We start from the raw sequence: 23,506 nt of genomic DNA on the forward strand, positions 1-23,506 counted from the left end.
TGCAACAAATTTATTCTCTTGCAACTTTTATGACAAATTATGTCAACATTTTCATAACATTTGTTATTTTTTTGCTTTTATTTTGGACACACCAGGTAGGAATATACTGGTCTCTGACAATTACCAAAGGTGTCCAGTGCCGTTAAGGTTTGAATACAAAATTTCCGCAGGGAAAAATACAAACAAAAAAACTGAAAAAAGGATGCACGTGCTTTGATGTACTTGTCAGTCAATTTGCTTGAAGCACTGATCCTGACATCAACAGAGTTCCTGATCATTAAGTCGAATAGGCGCCAAGAGTGTACTGTATTTTTAGTGTATTTTTCAACATACATGTAGAGTACCAAGAATGATTATGCCTGGAAGGTGCTCTCATGCCTAAGATTTCGTGGAAGTCTTGGTTTGTTTTTCTAAAGGGGCTATAGTTCTCCCTAATCCTCCATTGATTTTTTGTACCTGGGTTTTCACAGCTCTGGGGTAAAAAGGTATTTTTTTAATAAAACTATAAAGAGACACGTAAGTGATTTTGTTTTGTTTCTATATTATAGGGAAAAAAATTACAATATGAGCAATTTAATGTACCAATATATTTGAATTAAACTGCTGCTTGAAAAGAACTCTCCGGTTTTGAACTTAATTCCCCTTTGTAGGGAAAAATATTGTGATTCATTCCATTTAAGGTACAGACAAATTACACAATTTAGAAAGTCGATCAAATAAATATTACTGATACATTTAAATCTGAAAAGTTTCTAAATTATTATACCAAACCAATCCTCAAGATGTCACTCTGAAATACAATAACAGTATGAGTCAAAGACAATAGCTAACTCCATAAATTAATTTTCCCCATTTCTTGATTATTTAGGTTTATTTATTCGACCTTATTTACCCTTCTCTTGGTTGTATACAAACAGGAAAATTGAAGGAATGATTTAATTTGGGAAACAGTCACTTTAATACAATCATATTAAAGGTTGTTAGAATTGCACCTCAAATTCCTGACAAAAACATAAACTAGTTTACATTGTTTTCTTGGAATGGTGACCAATTTGATGAAATTTATCATGATGTGCTACACGTTTTTAGATTGTGTTGATCGTTAAAGGGTATTATGTACTTTTTCCTAACAAAAAACACAATGTCCACAGATTTACATTTTAACTTACACAGTTTGAAGATTATGATAGTAGAAAGCTTCCCTTGAAATTTTACTTACTGAGGTGCTGTAGTTTTTGATAAATGAGTAAAAGTAATAATTTTCGTCTCAGTTTTAGCATGTAAAAACGTATTAACCAGTTATGCTATGGTTTTGGTATAATATCAGAACTGGTTAAAGGGATTTTTCATGCTAAAATAATTTTGGTCTCATGAGACCAAAATTATTTTGTGACTTGTTTTACTCATTTCTCAAAGACTACACAACCTTAGTTAGTAATATTTGAAGGGAAGCTTTCCACTATCATTATCTTCAAACCCTGTAAGTTTAATGTAAATCTGTGGACATTTTGAAAGAGTACCCGAATCCTTTAAATGGTTTGAGAATAACTTTTGATGTACATTTGTGGTGAGCACCAATGATGATGACTTTGGTATTAATTTTTGTTTCAGATCGTAATTTTATCATCGCCAATACTCAAGTCGAGGGTTGTGCCATTATTTTCTGCAACGATGGATTCTGTGAACTTTCCGGATACTCCCGTGCTGAGCTTATGCAGCGACCTTGCTCCTGCGTCTTCCTTCATGGTGTTGGTACCAGCCAAGATGCTGTACAGGAGATACAAGAAGCTTTGGATAAGGGTGATGAGCACCAGGTGGAGATTACATACTACAGGAAAGATGGTAAGTGTACTATAATTATAGAAAAATTCGTCAAGATGGCCAGGAATACAGTACGAGGGGCCATTCCTTCAAAGACACTGGACACTATTGGTAATTGTGAAATTTGAACTCAATTGGTTGTTGAATTTGCAAGATAATAATGGAAGAAAAAACACCCTTGTCACACAAAGTTGTGTGCTTTCAGATGCTTGATTGCGGGACCTCAAAATCTAATTGTGAGGTCTCTAAATAGAATTCGTCGAAAATTACTTTTTTCATCGAAAAACTATGTTACTGCAGAGGAAGACGTTTCTCACAATGTTTTATACTATCAACAGCTCTCCATTGCTTGTTACCAAGTAAGTTTTTATACTAAAAATTATTTTTGAGTAGTTGCCAATAGTGTCCATTGCCTTTAAACTGTATAACATACTCTAATCAAGAACATTGGGTGTAGACAACACTTATTCTCACAGCAGGTCTCACAGAGAATAATATGACTGGAACAGTCTGCCACAGTTAGTAAATGTCAAGACAGTGTCCATGTTTAAGAAAGAGGTACTGGAAGAAAAATATGATAGGATATAGGGTCTCAAATGCAGTAGCCTAAATAATTTTCCCATCAATTGTGAGTTACTTAGGCTATACATGTAAGTAATTAATATCAGGGAGTCCGCCAACATAGGGCTATAGCTCAGTTGGTAGAGCACTGGCTTGTTAATCTGGAGGTCTTCGGTTCAAGTCCAACTCTTGTAAGTTTTTTCTTTGTTCAATCCCAAATCATTAAAATAAAAATTACCCAGTCAGTTTCCCTTGTGGTTTAAGCACCTTTTTGTTAAGATCTGAGTACTTTAAAGTGATCAAACTAATGGAACTACTACAACAGATTACATTTGATACAGAAAAGTTTTAAGAGATTTCTTGAACATTGACAGAGAAGTTCAATTTTTGAATGGATACTGGGAGGTTGTTCAACATTTAGGGAGCAACATGGGTGAACGTCCGGTTGTGAGCAGATGAAACATTAGGGACTTTTCGTTTTCGACGACGGATGGTTCTGCGACGGTTGTTCAGCTAAACGTTGTCGTTTTCAGCACAACGAAGATTCATCCAAAGTACTGTCGTAGAAATTGAGGGACGACCGTCCTCAAAGCCGACGCATGCGCAGATGACGCCAAATGTCATCTTACCCGTCGCAGAACCATCCGTCGTCGAAAACGAAATGTCCCTAGTGTTCAGTTAGGCGTGTGGTGTCGGAAGCTGATCACAAGCTTGAGCGTGGCGGTCGGTATAGAGCAAGGCAAGATGATAAGTAGCCCAGTGCTATAAGTAGCCCAATTCTACTACCGCGGAGTAGATTGTTCGGGTGTTTGGGAGGCTTCTTAGTTCTGAAAAGAACTGTCCTGCTTATGAACTATTAAATGTACCTGGGCAGATGATAAAGAAATGGGCTGGGACTACTACTTTAGCTTATAGGATCGTAATTCACTGTACTACCGCGGAGTCAGTTATTGGGTTTATCTCTTGCTCTAGTCATCGTCAGGAGACTGTTACCGCGAACCAAATGTATATTGATACCTCACCATGAATGCCTCAAATCCTATAAACTATGTTTTGCATGTTGCTCCCAGAAAGGGGTACACATAATCACTGAGAACGGATGGAAAGCGGGTCGGGCCATTGCTCCTCCTGTTTCAACATTTTCTGTAGACAATCGAAGGAGGAGGAAATAGTTTTCAGCATGACTTTGCTCCCCATCCCACCACTTTTGCTGTTTCTTGTGGGATTAGGGTGATTGGGATACATGCTATCCTAACCCCGCCCTACATTTTGGAATTTAAAATTTTGAAATTTTGAGATATTATGCTTCGAAACGAAAGAAAAACACATAAAATACAAACAAATTTGAGGTTTAAAATTAAGAATGCTTTAAAAAAAAAATTGTTTAGAAGCTCTTCTAAGGTGAATAACCAACATGAGCTTATTAAAATACAGCACTCTTGCAAATTAACCAACACTTTGTGAAAGCAAGTGCATACAGTATTATACAGTATACGAAGCCATCCCATCCGGTACTACATGTAGTCTACTGCACACATTTGCCATGCATCATGTACGAAACACTCGTTAACATCCAACTGAGAACTGTATAATGTGGAATCATGATAGATGATGTTGTGTCTCCATCCAAACTGGTTTCAATAAACTGCACTGTTAATCTTTGACAGATTTTTTCCACAGCAACATTTCAGAACCGCTCTGTGGATATTTAACATTTGAACTCCGTTTGATTTGCTATTATTGGCCTAAAATTGTGTCTTTATAAACGTGCCTAATTTAGGGACAATTTCCCTTGTATAGCAGAGCGAAATGCTTCACAAAATGTATCAGTTGCTACTCAAAAGTCACAATTTACTTCTCAATATTGACATTCAGTGTGCTAAAAAAAAGTTCAGTTTAAATTTGTTGCTATGCAAAAATGCTGGACGAAATCATTCCCTGCTAATACTGTAGTCTCACGATGCAGTCAGTACTGAAAGTCAAGTGACAGCAATAGCTATAAGGACATGCTTGCTTGTAGCTTAGTTCACTGCCATGACGCCACATGTAGCTTGTATTTATAACAACTACATGGAGGTGGCACACCGCAGACTTGAAGGATAAAGTCTTTTACTTTGCATCAGAGTCATACAATGTACAATTTGTTTATAACCAAGGCCTGATACCTCACGGAGGCAACGGAGGTGATTGCCTCCACATGCCCCATTTCACTGCCATGGTGCCCTTGAAATGATCCTGTAGAAATTTACAATTTCCTCATAGGATGCCCTTTTCTTGCAGAGACTATGTCTTGGTGCCCTTGCCCTTTCAAAAATGAAGCATACAGCTCTTCATTCAAAGTAGGATTGCCTCCATGCCCTCTGGTCTTTGCCTTCGTGCCCTTGAAATGCTACAGTAGAAATTAACATTTTCCTCATACATGTAGGATGCCCTTTATCGCGGAGACTATGTTTTGGTTCCCTTGCCCTTTCAAAAATGAAGCATACAGCTCTTCATTCAAAGTAGGATCGCCTCCATGCCCTCTGGTCTTTGCCTTCGTGCCCTTGAAATGCTACAGTAGAAATTAACATTTTCCTCATAGGGTGCCCTTTATTGATGAGAAAATGCCCCAGGGTGCCCTTGCCCTTTCAAAAATGAAGCATACAGGCCTGAAACGATATTTCATATTCTCATTCACTTGTTGGCCATGATTTTCCATGAAAAAACTGTGCCATGACGTTGGCCTGTTGCACGCAGCTCAAGGATTTTGCTTGTGTACATAATTTCTAGAAAAATATAAAATTGCCTACAGGTATTTACAGCACTGCCTGTATCTGGACGTACACTCACAGTACTCGGTATAAAGAGTCATTTTCATAATGCGGTTCAATCACTGATTCACACGGTTTGTGTAAGGCTTCGCGTGTCGAGATCAAAGTCCATTTTTATAATGGAACTCTCTCTTCTGCAACTCATTCAATATCCATTGAAGGAGTCATCAAATGGTCGGCTGATATTTAAGGGGTTGTTTTTAATAGTCACACTCCCCTTGCAGTATCGCTGTTGTACATCATTGTTTTTGTTGCCACATAGGGGTTCTTGAAATGAGTACAAGCGTGTGCAGAATTAGGTGGTGGGTGGGAGGGCTGGGGGAGGGGATTTGGGGTTAGGGCTAGGGTGTGTGGGTGTGACAGCTAGGTACACATTCCAACTGGGGAAATTGCGTCTAAAAAATTACAAACTCACTCTTTTGCTTCATTTTAGCGTAATATGTAAGCCCGAGATATGATAGAACATTTTAGATTATGTTTATCCTTTTTATAATTCATCTAGAACGTTGTGAAATTTTTAAAGTCTTTACTGACTCGTACGATTTTGAAATTTCACCTCAAGTTTGGAGTAATGTAACCGATAAAAGGGATCCAAATATTGACAGCCCCCCCCCCCTAATCTTGGTCCAGCTATGGGTTGTGCTAAGGGGAGACCACATCGATTAAGACCTGGTCACGCTGCGGCGGTAAAACATGTGTTTACTAACTGGCCAAAAAAGTGATCCGTCTTCAGTGATTGAATTTAAACCATGGACTTTTTAGGTTGACTGTCAGACAGGATTCCTGTCTTTCAAGTGTAGGGTAAACATGCACGCCTGCTTTTAAAAGTAGAGTCTGTTTTATTGCAAAACAGAATTGTTGGGTGATGCTAGTTGGTCATCTCTCATTGATTCTATTAGCTACTGAGGCATAGTCCAATAACCATCCTCAGAGCTCGATATTAAAAACACTGGACACTATTGGTAATTGTCAAAGACCAAGCTCACTTGCTGTATCTCAACATATGCATAAAATAACACACCTGTGAAAATTTGAGCTCAATCGGTCGTCGAAGTTGCAAGATAATAATAAAAGAAAAAAAACCCACCCTTGTCAAAAGAAGTTACATGTATGTGCGTTTAGATGCTTGATTTCGAGACCTAAAATTCTCAAAAACTACTCCACTTCAGAGGGAGCCGTTTCTCACAATTTTTTATACTACCAACCTCTCCCCATTACTCGTTAGCAAGTAAGGTTTTATGCCAATAAATATTTTCGGTAATTACCAATAGTGTCCACTACCTTTAACACTGGACTGCAGGCCTGATGAGGCCAGCGATTTTAGCATCAGGCAAGTAAACTTACAACCGTATAAGTCTCTTAGTCTTGTGTTTTTAAGTAGATTTTTTGAATTCAGGAGACTTCTCATTTCTGAAAAGCACTATCCTGCTTTTTTAACTACTACCTGGGCGGAAGGTAGAAAATCAGCTGGGAATTCTTCTTAAACTTTAGTTGATGGAGGGAATGGAGTGTGTTTCTTAAAGCCATTATACACTTTCGGTAAACAGTATTGTCCAAGTCCCACACTTTGAGTGTCACAACTTATATATAAAATAACAAACCTGTTAAAATTTAGGCTCAATCGGTCATCGGAGTCGGGAGAAAATAACGGGAACACCCACTTTTGTTTCCGCACATTCGAGAATTGATATTGTTTTAATGTTTTCTCAAAAAGTAGAGCATTTCATGGAGTAATATTTGAAGAGAAGTCTTTCACCATTACCTTCTGTAAACCCTGTAAATTATTTGTAAATCTGTGAACTTTTTTTTCTGTACCAAAAGTGTATAATGGCTTTAATTACATAGTCTTAGCGTTTCGACTAGCTTGCCCTAGTCATCGTCAGGAGACTGACATACCATCCCATAGGTAGAGGCAGAGGGCCTGACACTGACTGACAGGGGTAATAATACTGTAAGGCACTTTGAGAAGGGTCTACTCGCTTTGTGAAGTGCATAATAAATACACATAATTACTCCGGTGGGATGGGAGTTTGAGAAACAGGTATTAGTCGTCCCTACTAGCAGGGCTCTAACTTGGGGGAGAAATCAACAGGGCTTGCCTTGTAGCTCAAAACTTTTACATGGACCAAAGAACTTGTTACAATACAAGAATGGTATAAAAATAAAAAGAACACTATCTGCAAAGTTTCAAATTTTCAAATTTGTCGTTCTCTTTTGAGAAAATATGGAATGTCTTGATGATGAATTTGTCAAACCTTGGTTGTAATCAACGACCAATAATCAGCCTGGTGTCTTAGACTTTCTCCCCACTGTAAACAAAATGATGGCAGCCTATAGATCTCTGAGCCTCATAATCCTTGCTTGTAAAAAGAAACATTTGATGATCTGAAATTGGGGATTACACTAGAATCCCTGGGAAAAAAAGAAGATTTGGATCCTGAATTCAAGTTCCCTTCAGCTCCCTCTTGTACAGGGGAAATGAATGGTCCTGGCATAATTATAAATCAACTGATATAACCATCTTTGTTTCTGTTTTGATTTTTTTTTATTATAACACATCATCTGTCAAGTTGTTAAAAAATGAGTTGAAGATCCAAAAGCAGTCATCTCATAATTGAAAATTAAAAAGTTCATTTAAAAAAGTACAGTCAAAACATATCCATATCATTAATTTGTCTTCTAAAGTACAGTCGGCCTGTGCAGATTACCCATTTTGATTATGGAGTTCCATGGTATGATTAATGTATCATCAATTCAGCTATTTTCTGTCATAATCACTCTGGAAAAATATGTGGTGTACAATGTCTGAAATTCCTTCCTTTTTGGTGATGGATGGGTTTTTTCTTTTTATGCTATTTTTCTTTAAGACAGTGGACACTATTGGTAATTGTCAAAGACCAGTCTTCTCAACACATGCATAAAATAACAAGCATGTGAAAATTTGAGCTTAATTGGTCATCGGAGTTGCGAGATAACTATGAAAGAAAAAACACCCTTGTCACATGAAGTTGTGTGCTTTCAGGTGCTTGATTTCGAGACCTCAAATTCTAAACATGAGGTCTCGAAATCAAACTCGTGGAAATTACTTCTTTCTCGAAAACTACGTCACTTCAGAGGGAGCCGTTTCCCACAACGTTTTATACTATCAACCTCTCCCCATTACTCATCACCAAGTAAGGTTTTATGCTAATAATTATTTTGATTAATTACCAATAGTGCCCACTGCCTTTTAAAACAACCTGTTAATAATATGTTTTGTGCGGGTAGAATCTAGGACAAGTCTACGCTACCTTAAGTAGGCCTATAAACATAGCCCTTGGCAGATTGGTTTTGTTTATAAAATCCATCTGGTGTAGTGTTGTGAGGCCAAGCTTGTTGTTTACTTAAACTCATTCTTATAATTGTACCACAATTAAACATACAGTTCATTTGTCTTACCATTCAGCCAGTGACAGTGTTTTACAGAACATTGATTTTGTCATAGACAGGGGGCTGTGTTCATATTCTGAACTCTGAAGGCTCACTGATTGAAAAAGTTCAAACCAGTTGCAATCCTAAAACAAAGATGATTGAACTGTCAACATTTAGGAATATAGCATTTCTCCTGAAGATGTTGGCAGTACTGTCAAGACCAAACCTGCTGTTTTCAGAGTCTATAGATACATGTACCCTCCCTTAAAGCAATGGACACTATTGGTAATTTCTCAACATAGTTATTAACATAAAACTGTAACTGGTAACAAGTAATGGGGAGCTGTTGATAGTATAAAACAAGGTGAGAAACGGCTCCCTCTGATGTAACATAGTTTTTTAGAAAGAACTAATTTTCCACGAATTTGATTTTGAGACCTCAGATTTAGAATTTGAGGTCTCGAAATCAAGCATCTGAAAGCACACCACTTCGTGTGACAAAGGTGTTTTTTCTTTCATTATTATCTCGCAACGAACGATTTAGCTCAAATTTTCACAGGTTTGTTATTTTATGCATATTATGTTGAGACACACCAAGTGAGAAGACTGTTCTAAGTTAATTACTAATAGTGTCCAGTGTATTTAAAAGAGAATTATTACATAGTTTTATCCCCAAGTTTACTATTGTTTATAGTTTATTCTTAACAGCACTTTGTTGTGTGCCTGTAATAGGGAGATCGCCATTATGGGACTAGATAGCTCAGTTGCTTAAGCGTTCGAACATTAATCTGGAGGTTGTTAGTTCAAATCCCATAGTTCAACTCCACAGTGTGTGTCAGATTGAGAAAAAGGTCTTCTCCACAAAAACTTTCTTTTTGGAAATATGTTGGTCTGGTGCTGGTTAAACTCATTTTATCTTTTTGTCAATTATAATAATAATGGTAACATTTATAAAGCGCTTTACGCCCTAACGACCCCAAAGCGCTGTAACAAGAAAAGAAAAAATATTAAAAAGATTTAAACAGAAAACGATTTGAAACTACAATAACAATATGAATGAATTTAAGAATAACTAACAATTAAAATAAAACATAAAAACCTGAGCCAGTCAGGAGTGATTAAAAATATACACAATTTGGGTAATCTCGAAAGGTGACAATACAACTAAACACTTGACAACTATGATCATAATATAAATTATTTAAACAAATGACAATTTAAAAAGATAGGTTTTCAGAGCCTTCTTAAAATGGTTTAGTGATTTTGCAAATTTAATGTCATCGGGGAGTTTATTCCATTCTTTTGGAGCTGCAATGGAGAAAGCTCTGTCCCCATAGGAGGACAGTGATGTACGGGATGCTTGTGGAATTGTCAGTAATCCTTTGGCACTGGATCTCAAGGAGCGGGTAGGGGCATATGGATTGAGGAGATTCCTAATGTAAAAATTATCAAATATAGTCAACTACAAGGGAAACTGACTGGGTAAATTTTAAGTGATTTGGGGATTGAAAAAAAGAAGAGAACTTGACAAAAGAGTAAGAACGCAAAAATAGGGCTAGATAGCTCAGTTGGTAGAGCGTCGGCATGTTTTAACGTAAGCCGGAGGTTATGACACGTAGTTTGAGCCCTACTCCAGTATCTCTGTTCAACCTCAAATCATTTACAATTTACCCAGTCAGTTTCCTTTGTGGTTTATAGTGTTTGATATAATATAATATCCTATCTGAAGATGTACCAACAAATTAGAATAAGCTTTTTAAAATGTTTCTTTTGTAAATTCTGAGTGCCAATTATCCGATAGGCTTATAATGTGCATGCAAGTATTATATTTAAGTGGGCACGTATGTTTATGCAAAGCGTTTGTCTGGTCATTTTTAATGAGCATTGCCCTTTCTGCAATACATTATAATCAAAAGGGAGGCATACAATGTAGGTGAACACCACCTAATTAAAACACATGATACATTAGCGTGATTCATTACCATTACTGCTATGACTAACTACTATCTTATGTTGGTCAATTTAAATTAGTGATCTTGTTTGTCATGACGTCAACTCGTCCCATGAGCGGAACGATGTAAGACAATTTTTTTTCAGATGATCACTTGCAATTTCGAAGAAAAAGTGGAGTTGTAAAGGTTTAGTGGGTCCAATTATTTTAAATTTACCCGGGGAATGTAGAGTGTATATCTTAAAGAGGAATTCTTGCAGCATGAATGAGTGTTTTCAGTGATGGGGTAAAGACCACTAAAAGCTAAACATGTAAAAAAAAGCTCAATGATTATCAAACTCATATCATTCTTCTCCTTTCGGTTTGTGTGCCAGGTTAACTTAAAGGCAGTGGACACTATTCGTAATTACTTAAAATAGTTATTAGCATAAAACATTTCTTGATTACTAGTAATGGGGAGAGGTTGATAGTATAAAACAATGTGAGAAACAGCTCCACTCTGAAGTGACAAAGTTTTTGAGGAAGAAGTAATTTTCCACGAATTTGATTTTGAGACCTCAGATTTCGTGTGACCATGGTGCAACAAGGGTGTTTTTTTCTGTCATTATTATCTCGCAAATTCGATGACCGATTGAGCTCAATTTTTCACAAATCACAGGTTTGTTATTTTATGCATGTTGAGATATTAATTTTGGTTTTTACCCATACACCAATGTGTGTTAGCACTGTATACTCAGTACTTTCCCGAATCCTGTGAAAAAATATCACAGGCATGTTACTCGGGTGGGATCCGAACCCACGACCCTTGCAATTCTAGAGCAGTGTCTTACCAACTAGACTACCGAGGTTGCCCGGCAGCTAGAGGCAGTTCGAATCCTATGTTTTGGCAGCGGGTACCGCAACGATATAATAGATATTAAATTTGCATCGGGGATAAAGAATATTAATTTTTAGAATTAGTTCTGTCTGACGAACTGTTACAACCGGCTGAAAAACAGGGTTCAAATTTTACACTGGACCTCATGCCTGTGCATGCTGCCAATGATTTAAATATCAGGACGGAACAAGTCCAGCGGTCTTCTGTTTTTCAAGTGAATAATAATAATACCACACTGTGTATAATCTTTAAGTTAAATAAGTTATGTTCAAATGTTGACTTTAAGTCTGATAAGGCCTTGTTGAGCATAAAACAAACGAGTTCTATCTTCTCTCAGTGATTGATCAAAATGAAAACAGTTCACATGAAATAAACTTTTTGGAAAGTTCTTTCTCATTTATATTCTGGTCTTGAAAAATAATTCTGCTCTGGTTAAAGTTTTGCGTCACAAAGCCTGATTTGTTTTCTTAATGTTTTTATTCAGCGGAATGAATAAATGAATAGATGAATGAATAAATGAATGAATGAATCCTCGTTAGCTTTAATAGACCATTTTATAAGCCTCCATTTGCAGCTTACTGTATTTATTGTCTATTGATGAAGGGAATTAATGGTAAGAGAAGGTTAAGTGCCTTTTTATTTTTGTATATCCAAGGTTTATTGCTTCTCCATGTAAACAAATCACAACCAGTAAATTGTTTAGATTAAAAAAAACCGTGATATTTTGATGATGTACTTAAAGACAGTGGACATTATTGGTAATTACTCAAAATAATTATTATCATAAAACGAGTATTCGGAAGAGGTTGATAGTATAAAACATTGTGAGAAACAGCTCCCTCTGAAGTGAAGTAGTTTTCGAGACAGAAGTAATTTTCCACGAATTTGATTTCAAGACCTCAGATTTAGAAAAAAGAGAACATTTTTGCACAGACCATTTTATACCATATAGGCCTAAGTTTTGTGTACATCTGTGAAAATTTATTTCAATCTCACTTGAATTATGAAAATGCTTTAAAGACAGTTGACACAATTGGTAATTGTCAAAGACCAGTCTTCTCTCATGGTGTGTCTCAACATATGCATAAAATAGCAAACCTGTGAAAATTTGAGCTCGATTTGTCTTCGGAGTTGCGAGATAACTATGAAAGAAAAAACACCCTTGTCACACGAAGGTGTGTGCTTTTAGATTCTTGATTTCGAGACCTCAAATTCTAAACTTGAGGTCTCAGAATGAAATTCTGGGAAAATTACTTCTTTCTCGAAAACTACGCCACTTTAGAGGGAGCCTTTTTTCGCAATGTTTTATACAGTAACTGTCAACCTCTCCCCATTACTCGTTACCAAGTGAGGTTTTATGGTGATAATTATTTTGAGTAATTACCTTTAGTGTCCACTGCCTTTAAAGTCATGTCCACATTTTGTGTGTGTTTCTATTTCAGGTTTGTTTTTAACTCGTTTGACTTTGCCATGTGTCTAAAAAGATGAGGGTACCCTGCCATATTTGTCCTTTTTTTTACGGGGATCAGAGTGAGTGTGGCAATGGTCATTAAAATAAGCAGTGGAATTTGTGTTTGTATAATCATGCCATCAACCTTCTAGATGTTTATGTTCAACCATTGTGGTACCCACTGCTAAAATATAGGATTCAAACTGCCTCTAGCTACTGGGCACCCACGATGGTCTAGTGTTTGGTAAGACACTCTTTTCTTGAACTGCGTGGGTTCAAATCTCACCAGAGTAAACTGCCGAGTAATGCCTATGATTTCTTCAGAGAACTTGGGAAAGTATCACAGTATATATAAGCATCGGTGTGGATCATAACTTGATGTCATTGAAAGTTTGGCGACATCAAATTTAAGAACTTGCAGGTCTCGAAAAAAATCGCCTCGTTTTTAATTATGGGAAGTTGATTGAGATGAAAAATTAAAATAAAGAAAGCTGCTGTATTGATGCCTCCATCTTGGATATGTTAACTCTACTGCGCCACGTACATTTAAAGAGCGAAGCATTATGCCAAGCATTATTGGCTGCAAATAAATACCCTTTTTTCATAGAAACTGCAAATTGTAGTTGAAGAAACTATGGCTGCATACAGAAATATGCTCATTTATGCTGGATATTTACCACGCCTGTACTCAGGTATGAGTCTAATGTTTCCCAAATTGAGCCCCCCTCCCCCCCCCCAAAAAAAAGTTGGCTGTTTGCTACTATTAAGGAGGTAGGATAATTTGTTTACAACCATATACATTTACAAGTTGGCTGGGGTTAAAACAAATGTAAAGGCTTAATATTAAAATATTACAACAACCGCTGCGGTCAATTTCTCTCTCAGTCATCCTTACTGGCTAGTTTAAGCTTGTATTTTGTTGTCTCACACCACAACCACCCAAGGCTCACAACCCATCCCAATTATGCCCACCCAGACACCAGTGTCCAGACTGGCTGCCTGGTACCTTTCAATTTTGAGGTAGGAACCTGTGACTTCGTTTTTTTCCAATTCAGATTCAAGTTCTTTACAGATGAAGTTGTTAGCTAATTGTCTTGAAGAAAACATACAATATTGATAACATTCAGGACAATAGATAAACGTCTGACTGGTCCCACTTGCCAGTTCAGTAAACTATACTAAACCCTGAAATTGGTGCAAGCATTATGCAATTTATTTGGTTGGTACTTGTCAAAACAGCCTATTAGGTATGTACAGAATAGTAATTGTGTTTGTATTGTGTTTTGAAGGCGCGGAAAAAGGGACAAAATCAATGTGATTCTTTGTAGGCAACAAGAGATCAATAAGTTTCCCATCAGTAGCTTACTCTATACCCAGTACTTGTTGGTCTCAGCTGTGTGAGTTGGGTTTAGTTTTATCGTGGGAGCCATCTTGCTGTATGGAATATCTTATAATGGATGGAGAAAACTTAGCTGCATTCCTGAACAACATGGCTCAAAGATGCTCATTAGTTTACTACAGATGATACAGTTTATCACAGAATGATAGGAACATCAACCACATGTGGCTTAGCTTAATGCTTTGTGAGAAGTTTTGTGTCTTGTTAGCAGGTATCGCGACATGCATTCAAGTCAGTCTGTTGGATTTAAATGTCCTTGGAGGCCATCTTGAAGGACCTTTTTCTTGTTCCGAAATTTCACATTGAACTTGAAGGTAACATCATTTCCATCCATGTGTGGTCGAAGAGAAGGATGCCAGAAACCCTATTGATTTCATTTCCTTTTAAATTCCTTGGAGGAATACAGGTGGACGGAAGGAATTCTTATCCTTTCCCCTGATGCCCAGAGAAGACGCTTTTAGAGATTGAACACAAAAGTTGCAACTGACAGTTTTAATCTTGCTGTGTGGGAATATTTGCAGGAGTTAACCTGAATATTTTATTGCCTTCGTGAACGATCTCCAACGTCGACCTTTTCTTGGGAGTTCTATGGTGAGTTATATATTTAAAAATTTTTAAGGTATATTGTAACATTGCTTTTGGAAGAGTAAGGGGCCTTGTCACATTTGGCAACTTTTGCAGTCAACTTGGAGGCAACTAACTGCAGTGAGTGCAACAGGACAACTTTGGTGGCACATGAGTAATTTTGTAAACAATGTCTTCAATGATCCACGAGAAAATACATAAACTTTCCCTATGTGAAAACCTTTTCTTTTTGGAGATTTTCTGGAGCGGGTATGACAGTAAATTTCCTTGTGTAACATGGCTAAGAGTGACTTTCCAGTCTCTCGTTTTGAAATACATACAGTGTAGGTGCACAGCCACAATCATGGGTAGACCATGGGTAGACATCTTGTTTTGTCCATTGGTAAGAATGATAGTTTAAAGCCACCAATGATGCAGTTATCTCAAAGCTATTTGTATATCAATCGCTGTGTCGATGACGGATAAAAAGTGCTTGAAGTTGTTCTGAGATCTGCAAAGAGTTGCTCATTATTTTAATCTGTTGTTCATCCTATTGTCTTTATAGCATAATTGTGGCTTTGCATGTACAACCAATCTATGAAAAGGACAGTTCAGTTGATCTTGTTTTAAAGACAGTGGAAACTATTATAAGTTATCACACAAGCGCGAGTGGAATACGGAGAACATAGCGCTTCTGCGTCCCATATCCAACGAGGCCGAAGGGCGAGTTGGATATGGGACGCAGACGCGCTATATTTTTCGTATTTCCACGAGCGCGCATGTGATAACATATCTTCAAGCAAACTTGGCGCGTGACATAGAACACACAATACGCATGGTAGTGATATTAGCCGTGCAATATAGGTTTTTATCACCACTCCATTCTGTGAATCTGATTGGAGGATTAGCGTGTACTTGAAGATAATGGTAATTATCAAAGACCAGTCTTCTCACTTGGAGTATCTCAACATATACATAAAATAACAAACCTTTGAAAATTTGAGCTCAATTGGTTATCGAAATAATAATGAAAGAAAAAACACCCTTGTCACACGAAGTTGTGTGCTTTCAGATGCTTGATTTCGAGACCTCAAATTCTAAACTTGAGGTCACAAAATCAAATTAGTTGAAAATTCACGAAAACTACGTCACTTCAGAGGGAGCCGTTTCCCACAATGTTTTAAACTATCCACCTCTCCCCATTACTTGTTACCAAGTAAGGTTTTATGCTAATAAATATTTTGAGTAATTACCAATAGTGTCCACTGCCTTTAAAAGCCAAACCAAAGGAACAAAGGAACATGATTATGATTTCTCTACACTGTAATGCTTATTCGTGTTAGGTTATTTCAGTTGTGGCAACCAGAATAAGCATGAGGTTGTCATGTCAGTGCTATTCCGTTGACTTTGAAAGCTTTTCAAAAGGTTTCATTATGTGGAGGACTGTTACTGATAAAAACTTTGTGATCAATGAGCCTTCAAATTTAACCTAAAATTAGTTTATTTTGATGAAACAAAGCCCGCATTTTGTGTTTAACTCTTTTATTTATATAGGCCTACAGAAATGGTATTCTTTCTATTTGAGTCTGATTCTCGATTGTTTGCCCTCAGAAAAAACAGGAAAATTGTGTTTAAATGTTAAATAGCTCTAAATTAAATCATATAATCCTACTTTTTTTCCAAGGACCACATGTCATGTCTACATATAGCGGACTGTCTGAAAAATTGAGAATGTATTTTATTGTCTAAAAATAAGTCTACAAGGCCTAAAAAATCCACCGCACTTGATCTACGAGGATGAATGTTTTCTGCATGGTTGAATCTGTCTCCATGGTTGAACTAATTCAACCAAGCATGGATCCCAACATGTGGCAACTCAAACCCGTTGGGATACAGAAGGCCAAGCCTCTTTGGATGTTGATCTTTGTTATTTTGTTAGCTTTTAAAAAAAAGCCTTGCTAAAAGTAGCTTCAAGTAAAACAAAAAGTTAAGTAAAAATCCCAATTATGGGGGAAGTAACCACTTCGGGTTTACCCGACTCGTTTTCATTGGCCAACCAACAGGAACAGTTAGCTTGTCATTTTACCGATTCCCCAGCCTATTCGCTTGTCCACATAATGTCATGTAAAGCCAGCCAGACAAGTTGGAGGAGATTTTCACTGGTCGTCAGCAGGTGTTTTACTAGCAATTGGCCAGGGTATTGCTGTTAAAGAAGAATGCTGCTGCTACAATTAAAATGAGGGCTTATAGTAGGCCTAGCATACATCATGAACATATTTACAATCCCCGTATGTGCCTGAGTTATAGACAAGGAAGAAATGTCAGTTTTAGAGTTTGGAGAAAAAAACAGGGTGAACGGAAAACCAAATCCATATATGCAAGGGCAAGGCTTCCGTCCGGAACTGGGGTCAACAAAGGTACTGGAACTGGAGTTAACAGAGGTAAAAGGCTGAGCGAACCTGACTCTAGACATCATAAATCCTTTTTTGTTGCAGTGTGTTTATTGAAAACTAGAAGACGGGGATGAATTTACACTTCCAGTTAAAAAAAAAAAAATCTACATGCACGGCTTCCAAAAAAGAGTCTGGTTTGGAACTGGGGTTCACAGAGGTGAAAGGCAGAGGCAACCAGACTCTAGTCAACATATACCCTTTCTGTTGCAGAATGTTTTCAAAATTGGAAGACATGGATGAATTTACTTTTCCAGTTAGCTACTGATATGATACCGGTAACCTTCAATATGAATCAGTAGATCTCGGCTTTGGAATCTGTTTTGCCAACAGAAACTGTTTAAAGTACATGTAACTCCCTGTTTAGGGTTGAAATGTATCACCATGAAAACCTCCTACTGTATACTTAGTCTGAACTATCCGTTTAAAGGCATTGGACACGTTTGGTATTGTCAAAGACAAGTATTCTCACTTGAGGTATACCAACATCAGAATGGAATAACAAATCTGTGAAAATTTGGACTCAATTGGTCATCGAAGTTGCAAGAGAATGATGCAAAGAAAAACACCCATGTTGCACAAGTTTTTGTGCTTTTAGATGCATTATAAAAAACTTCAGGCCTGAAGTCTTTTAATATTTGAATGAGAAATTATTACCTCTCTCTCTCAGAAACAACATTACTTCATTGGGAGCTGTTTCTCACAATGTTTTATACTATCAACAGCTCTTCATTGCTCGATACAGTGTAAGTTTGTAGCTAACAATTACCAATAGTAACTAGTGCCTTTAAAACTGAGGCCACTGGGTTGGGTTCTGAGTACACTAACACATACTAAGATTTCCTACCCATGGCTAAGATAGGGAAATGTATCCGCAATCTCCAACGGGCATCATTGATAGCGAGCCCGTCAAGATGATGATGTCGATGAACCATCTATAGCTGGATAGTCTCACCGTCAGGCCCATCGTCTCTCATCAGTTCGAGCCCAAAGGCTAAATCAGGCTGGATCATAGAGGCTTAGAAATATAAAGAAATGACAGTGGTCTGCCGACGGCGGACAACCACTGAAAGTAACGTCAGGATATTAACCTCATTGGATTGATTGTGTCTGTTGTTGTGTTACTTGCGTTGATGTGATTACGACACAATGTTACATCGTATTATGGTATTTATAACATGGTTTTGCACTTTCTCGGTTTGAAAAGGAAATCTTAAGGTGATGATTTTTGGCATATGGGGAGTGAGCCAAGACTTGCATGTTGCATTGAGGGCTGTAGGCTTAGTGATTGATTGTGTCTGTTGTTGTGTTACTTGCATTGATGTGATTACAACACAATGTTACATTGTATTACATGGTTTTGCACTTTCTAGGTTTTGGTTTAGGGCTGAAAATAAAATCTTAAGGTGATGATTTTTGGCATATGGGGAGTGAGCTAAGAACTTGCATGTTGCACTGAGGGCTTCTGCTTAGTGATTGATTGCGTCTGTTGTTGTGTTACTTGCATTGATGTGATTACAACACAATGTTACATCGTATTTATAACATGGTTTTGCACTTTCTCGGTTTTGGTTTAAGGCTGAAAAGGAAATCTTAAGGTGATGATATTTGGCATATTGGGAGTGAGCCAAGACCTGCATGTTGCACTGAGGGTTGTAAGCTGAGTGATTCCTTGTGTCTGTTGTTGGGTTACTTGTGTTGATGTGATTACTACACAATGTTACATACATCATATAACATGGTTTTACATCTCTCTGTTATAGTTTAAGGGGATAGGAGATCTTAATAAGGTGATGGTTTTTGGCATATGGGGGAGTGATGGCCATGGTAATGATTCCAAGCACTGAGCAGAGGAATTGCATTTTGCTCTATAGATGTGACTACTACACACATCATATAATGTGTGTTTTGCTTTCTTAGGCTGAATAGAAGATCTTAAGGTGATGATTTTTGGCATATGGAGAGTGATGGCCACGATAATGGTTTAAAGCACTGAGCTAAGACTTGCATGTTGCTCTGAGGGGGTTGTGTGTTGAGTCAATGCTTGTTACTGTCATGAGCCACCTCTGCTTGACTTGATCTGTTCCATACTCTGTGATTAAAGAGGATGCTAGCTTGCATTTGCATCATGAAGATATTAGATTTAAGAGACGTTAAATTTGCATCTATCTTCCTGAGTTTTGTGAACAAATCTTATGAACTGTATAATAAATTTAACTTATGTTGTTTTGTTTTTCTTGTGAGGCGCTGCGCTAATTGTAGAGCGCCATAGAAATGTTTACTATTATAACTATTATTATTATAGATGTTAAGTTTGCATCGGGCATAAAGAATATTAAATTTGGTTTTGCCCTTACATCGATATGTGTTAGCACTTAATACTCAGTATTTCCCGAGTTCTGTGAAAACAATCACAGGCATAGGGGGCCTATTGCTCGGGTGGAATTCGAACCTACGACATTTGCAAGTCTTACCATCTAGACCACCGAGATTGCCCGGTAGCTTTCTCTGTTTTAGTAGAATATAAGGTGCTAGACATTTTTTTGTGTCAAATGAATACCCTCTTTAAAAAAAATCACATGGGCATAATCAGAAGGTAAATTTGTTTGTAAAAAAAAAATCAGAATTGTTGACTTGTTTTAGAAAGCTTTGAACGGTTGTAAAGGTTGGTGTTACCCAGTGAATCACCACGGCTCTGTTGGTGTAGAACTGAGATGCATTCAGGTATTACTTTACCCGTACAACACAGATCAGTAAAGTAAAAAGTCTCATGGCCATAACCAGATGGTAAACTTGTTAATGAAAAATCGGCCAATTAAAAAAAAATCAGAATGGTGGTTTGAGAAGCTTTGAAAATTTGTTGGTGTCTTTTACAAAGTGAATGACCACGGCTCGCTGTTGTTTCAGTACTAAGATGCATTAGGCATTTATACTAAACCCGTACAACACAGAAAAACAACCTCAAGCTGTTTAAAAACATGGCCTAGTTCGGATGTTTGTCTTTGACCAAAGTCTCACATCAACAATCTGCTGGCGTTGTTTCTAATCTTTGTAATGTTGATACCCAATCCTTACATGATGTCCTGGGATAGTTCCCCAGGTGTTCCTTATAAAAAGGAATTAGCCTAGGCGGTTTTTATTGCTGATCTTGGGGAATTAATGGCAAACTAATGAAGGTGACACCCTGAGGCCGGGACCAAAAATCATTATCATGAGGTGTTGGAGATACCTCAAGATGTGGGGATGTAAAAAAAAAAATTGTTTAGCGTCTTGCCTTTTTGAACAGGAAGGAGGGCTAGTTCTATTTGTTAAATTTTTTTTTTTCAAAATGACCGGCATACCCATTTTTTTTAGACACAGGACACTATTTGAAAATGTCTTAGACCAGTCTTCTCACTTGGTGTATCTTCTTGCATAACAACAAAAAACTGCGAAAATTTGAGCTCAATTGGTCGTTGCGAGATAATAATGAAAGAAAAAATACAAAGTTGTGTGCTTTCAGATGCTTGACTTCGAGACCCCCAAAACCTAATTCTGAGGTCTCAAAATCAAATTCGTGGAAAATTACTTCTTTTTCGAAAACTACCTTACTTCAGAGGGAGCCATTTCTTACAATGTTTTATACTATCAACAGCTCCCCATTACTCTTTACCAAGTAATATTTTATGCCAGTAAATTTTTTTTAGTAATTATCAATAGTGTCCACTGCCTTCAAGGCGACCGGCTGAGCTATTTTTGGTAATTATTTGTCTTTGTCTGAGATCGTTGAGGTTAAAAAAATCATAAAAAACAGAAAAATAAAATAAGGAGGCAGCCTCTAAAAAGGAAGCATGTGGCAATGCTGAACATATTTTTTCTTATTTTGGCCTAAGAGTCCTTCATTGGGCGATGAGCATTTCTTGACGTGATGAATTTGTATCACGCTAGAGTTAAACCTATAGACTCTGATGTGTCTATGTCACTATCAGTTCTTTGTTACTGTCGATATGTATAACGACCCCCTACCTTGCCGAAGCATTACTCACTGTGTTCGGGCCATTTGGACTTTTCATTAGTTTGTTTCCTCTGTTTACTCATGGAGGAAGAAAAATAGCTCCTCCATGGTTTACTCTACTGTGGAAATAATCAGCATCATTAAAAGCCAAGTACTGCCCCCAATCTGTGGTACAACTCCTTTTGTAGCTGGCACCTCAAATTTAATTTTAAACATTACAAGAATGTTTAGATAAATAAAAATGATCCATAAAATACTGAGTATAAAATAATGCACAATGCCCCATTTCAACTGCCAATCACTCTATAGAACTACATTGTGTATACTCGTTTTTCCCCTAAATTGTCAAATGTGTCAACATTTTCTCGATGAAATCAACCTTTTGAAATAATAAATTTTCAAGTGATATGCGCTTGGCATGTTGAAGGGTGACATCAAGTACCGTTGAGGCTGTATGCACAAGTGCTGTGTTATTGATTCGAAGGGAAATATGGTCAGACCAATTTTAGTGGTGGCTCTTAATCCTCCAATGATGAGCAGATCAACAAATTTATTCAGGTTCTATGGGGCCATCATTGCTGAGGAGCGATCTTGGGTAATTCTGTGCAGGGCACCACAGTGTATTTTTGCTCAGAGTGCTGGGCAACATGTTCTGGGCAGGCCTGCTCAGCCCTGCCAACTTTGGTCACAATGCTGTTCATAGACCACGTATCATTTTGTTAACCCCAAAGAGTGTGCCTTTATATTCCAGGGCTTTCCTGGTAGGCAAAGATGCTGCACTGGTCTTATTGGATTTTTTTTACATTCCGTCTCATAATTTCGACATAAATTCAAAATCGCCATCACAAAAAATGAAAGACTATGACTTTGTCGAGACCTTACCTTGTAGTTTTGTTGGCTTAATATCCATACTACTAATCATGAATTATTCAGTCTTAACTTCAAGATGTTTTATTTTCATATAATCTCACTCCATGCTCCCTCTTGTATTGAAGACAGCTGAGCCCCCTGAACTTTCAAAAGCTGGTAATTTATCTTCCTTTAAGAACACAAAACATGTAACACTAAATATTATTTTAATAGAGCACTTAAGTTTTAAGTTATTCCATTTGGAATTGTTGACCTTGTCTTGAGTAATGAGCTGTTGATAAACTGCGTTATGATCTAGAATGACTGCCATGTACTGTAATCAGTGCATGCTGGTAATTATGGCATATTATGTGTAATATTCTCCCATGGTTACATTGTGGGGAATCAGGGTTGCTATGTAGGCCTAATAGTGGAATAAACCTAGAGAATAATAATGATGTGAGTGACTTACTCTTCTCACTTGGTGTATCCCAACATAATATGCATAAAACAATAAATCTGTAAACATTTGGACTCAATTGGTCATCAAAGTTGCAAGAGAATAATGAAAGAAACAACACCCTTTTTGCTCAAATTTGTGTGCTTTAAGATGCCTAAATAGGGCTTCAGGCCTGAAGTCCTTCAATATTTGAGTGAGAAGCTACCTCTTTCTAAAAACTACCCAATTCAGAGGGAGCAGTTTTTCTCAATGTTTTAAACTATCAACAGCTCTCAATTGCCCGTAAAATTGTGTACAATTTTATGCTTTTAATTATTTTGAGTAGTTACCAATAATGCCCAGTGCCTTTAAAACAGGTGAAATGAAATCATACTTGGAAATATCTAGTGGCTCGAGAGGAGTATCTATCGCCGGTAAATTGACTCGCACCGGCAAGATAGAGCCTTCCTTTTGCAACTGAATACCCAAGCTTGATTACTAGACCTTCTGCTCCCAGGGCCCAATTTCATAGGAAGCACAAAAAGTTGCTAAGCACTAACAAATTATTCTTACTACAATAAGGTCACCATCTAAAATACTATATGTACCAAATGTAACGGGTACCCTGCTTAGTTTTGCTTATAGCAGAAAACTAGTAAGCAATATTTTCTTTTTCAGCATCTCTTTGAAATTGGACCCAGGTTAGTGATACATAGAAGTATCATTGACTAATGCTACATGGATCATCCTGGTGGTGTTAGGCCAAATCAAGAAAAAATGTGTTTAGCGTCCTGCCTTTTTCTGAAAAAGTTGAGGAGGAAGGCGTTTTTTTAAATTCATTATATGTTTTTCTTCACAAAATAGTTGGCTGACATTTTTAAAATGACAACAGGTCATTTTTTCAAACTTTTTCTCCTTTTTTCCCCGCTA

At 37.3% G+C, this 23,506-nt stretch overlaps 1 protein-coding gene across 1 annotated transcript in view; it reads left to right on the forward strand.

The window, feature by feature from the left end:
- The window catches only part of LOC117300217 (potassium voltage-gated channel subfamily H member 2-like), a 61,641-nt gene that overhangs the window by 1,515 nt on the left and 36,620 nt on the right, over positions 1-23,506 (forward strand). The window contains exon 2 of the mRNA XM_033783945.1: positions 1,612-1,842. Coding sequence (XP_033639836.1) covers positions 1,612-1,842 — 231 coding nt within the window. The remainder of the gene's footprint in view (positions 1-1,611; positions 1,843-23,506) is intronic.

The sequence above is a fragment of the Asterias rubens genome, chromosome 15 (genome assembly GCF_902459465.1).
Source record: "Asterias rubens chromosome 15, eAstRub1.3, whole genome shotgun sequence".
In the NCBI taxonomy this organism is placed as follows: domain Eukaryota; kingdom Metazoa; phylum Echinodermata; class Asteroidea; order Forcipulatida; family Asteriidae; genus Asterias; species Asterias rubens.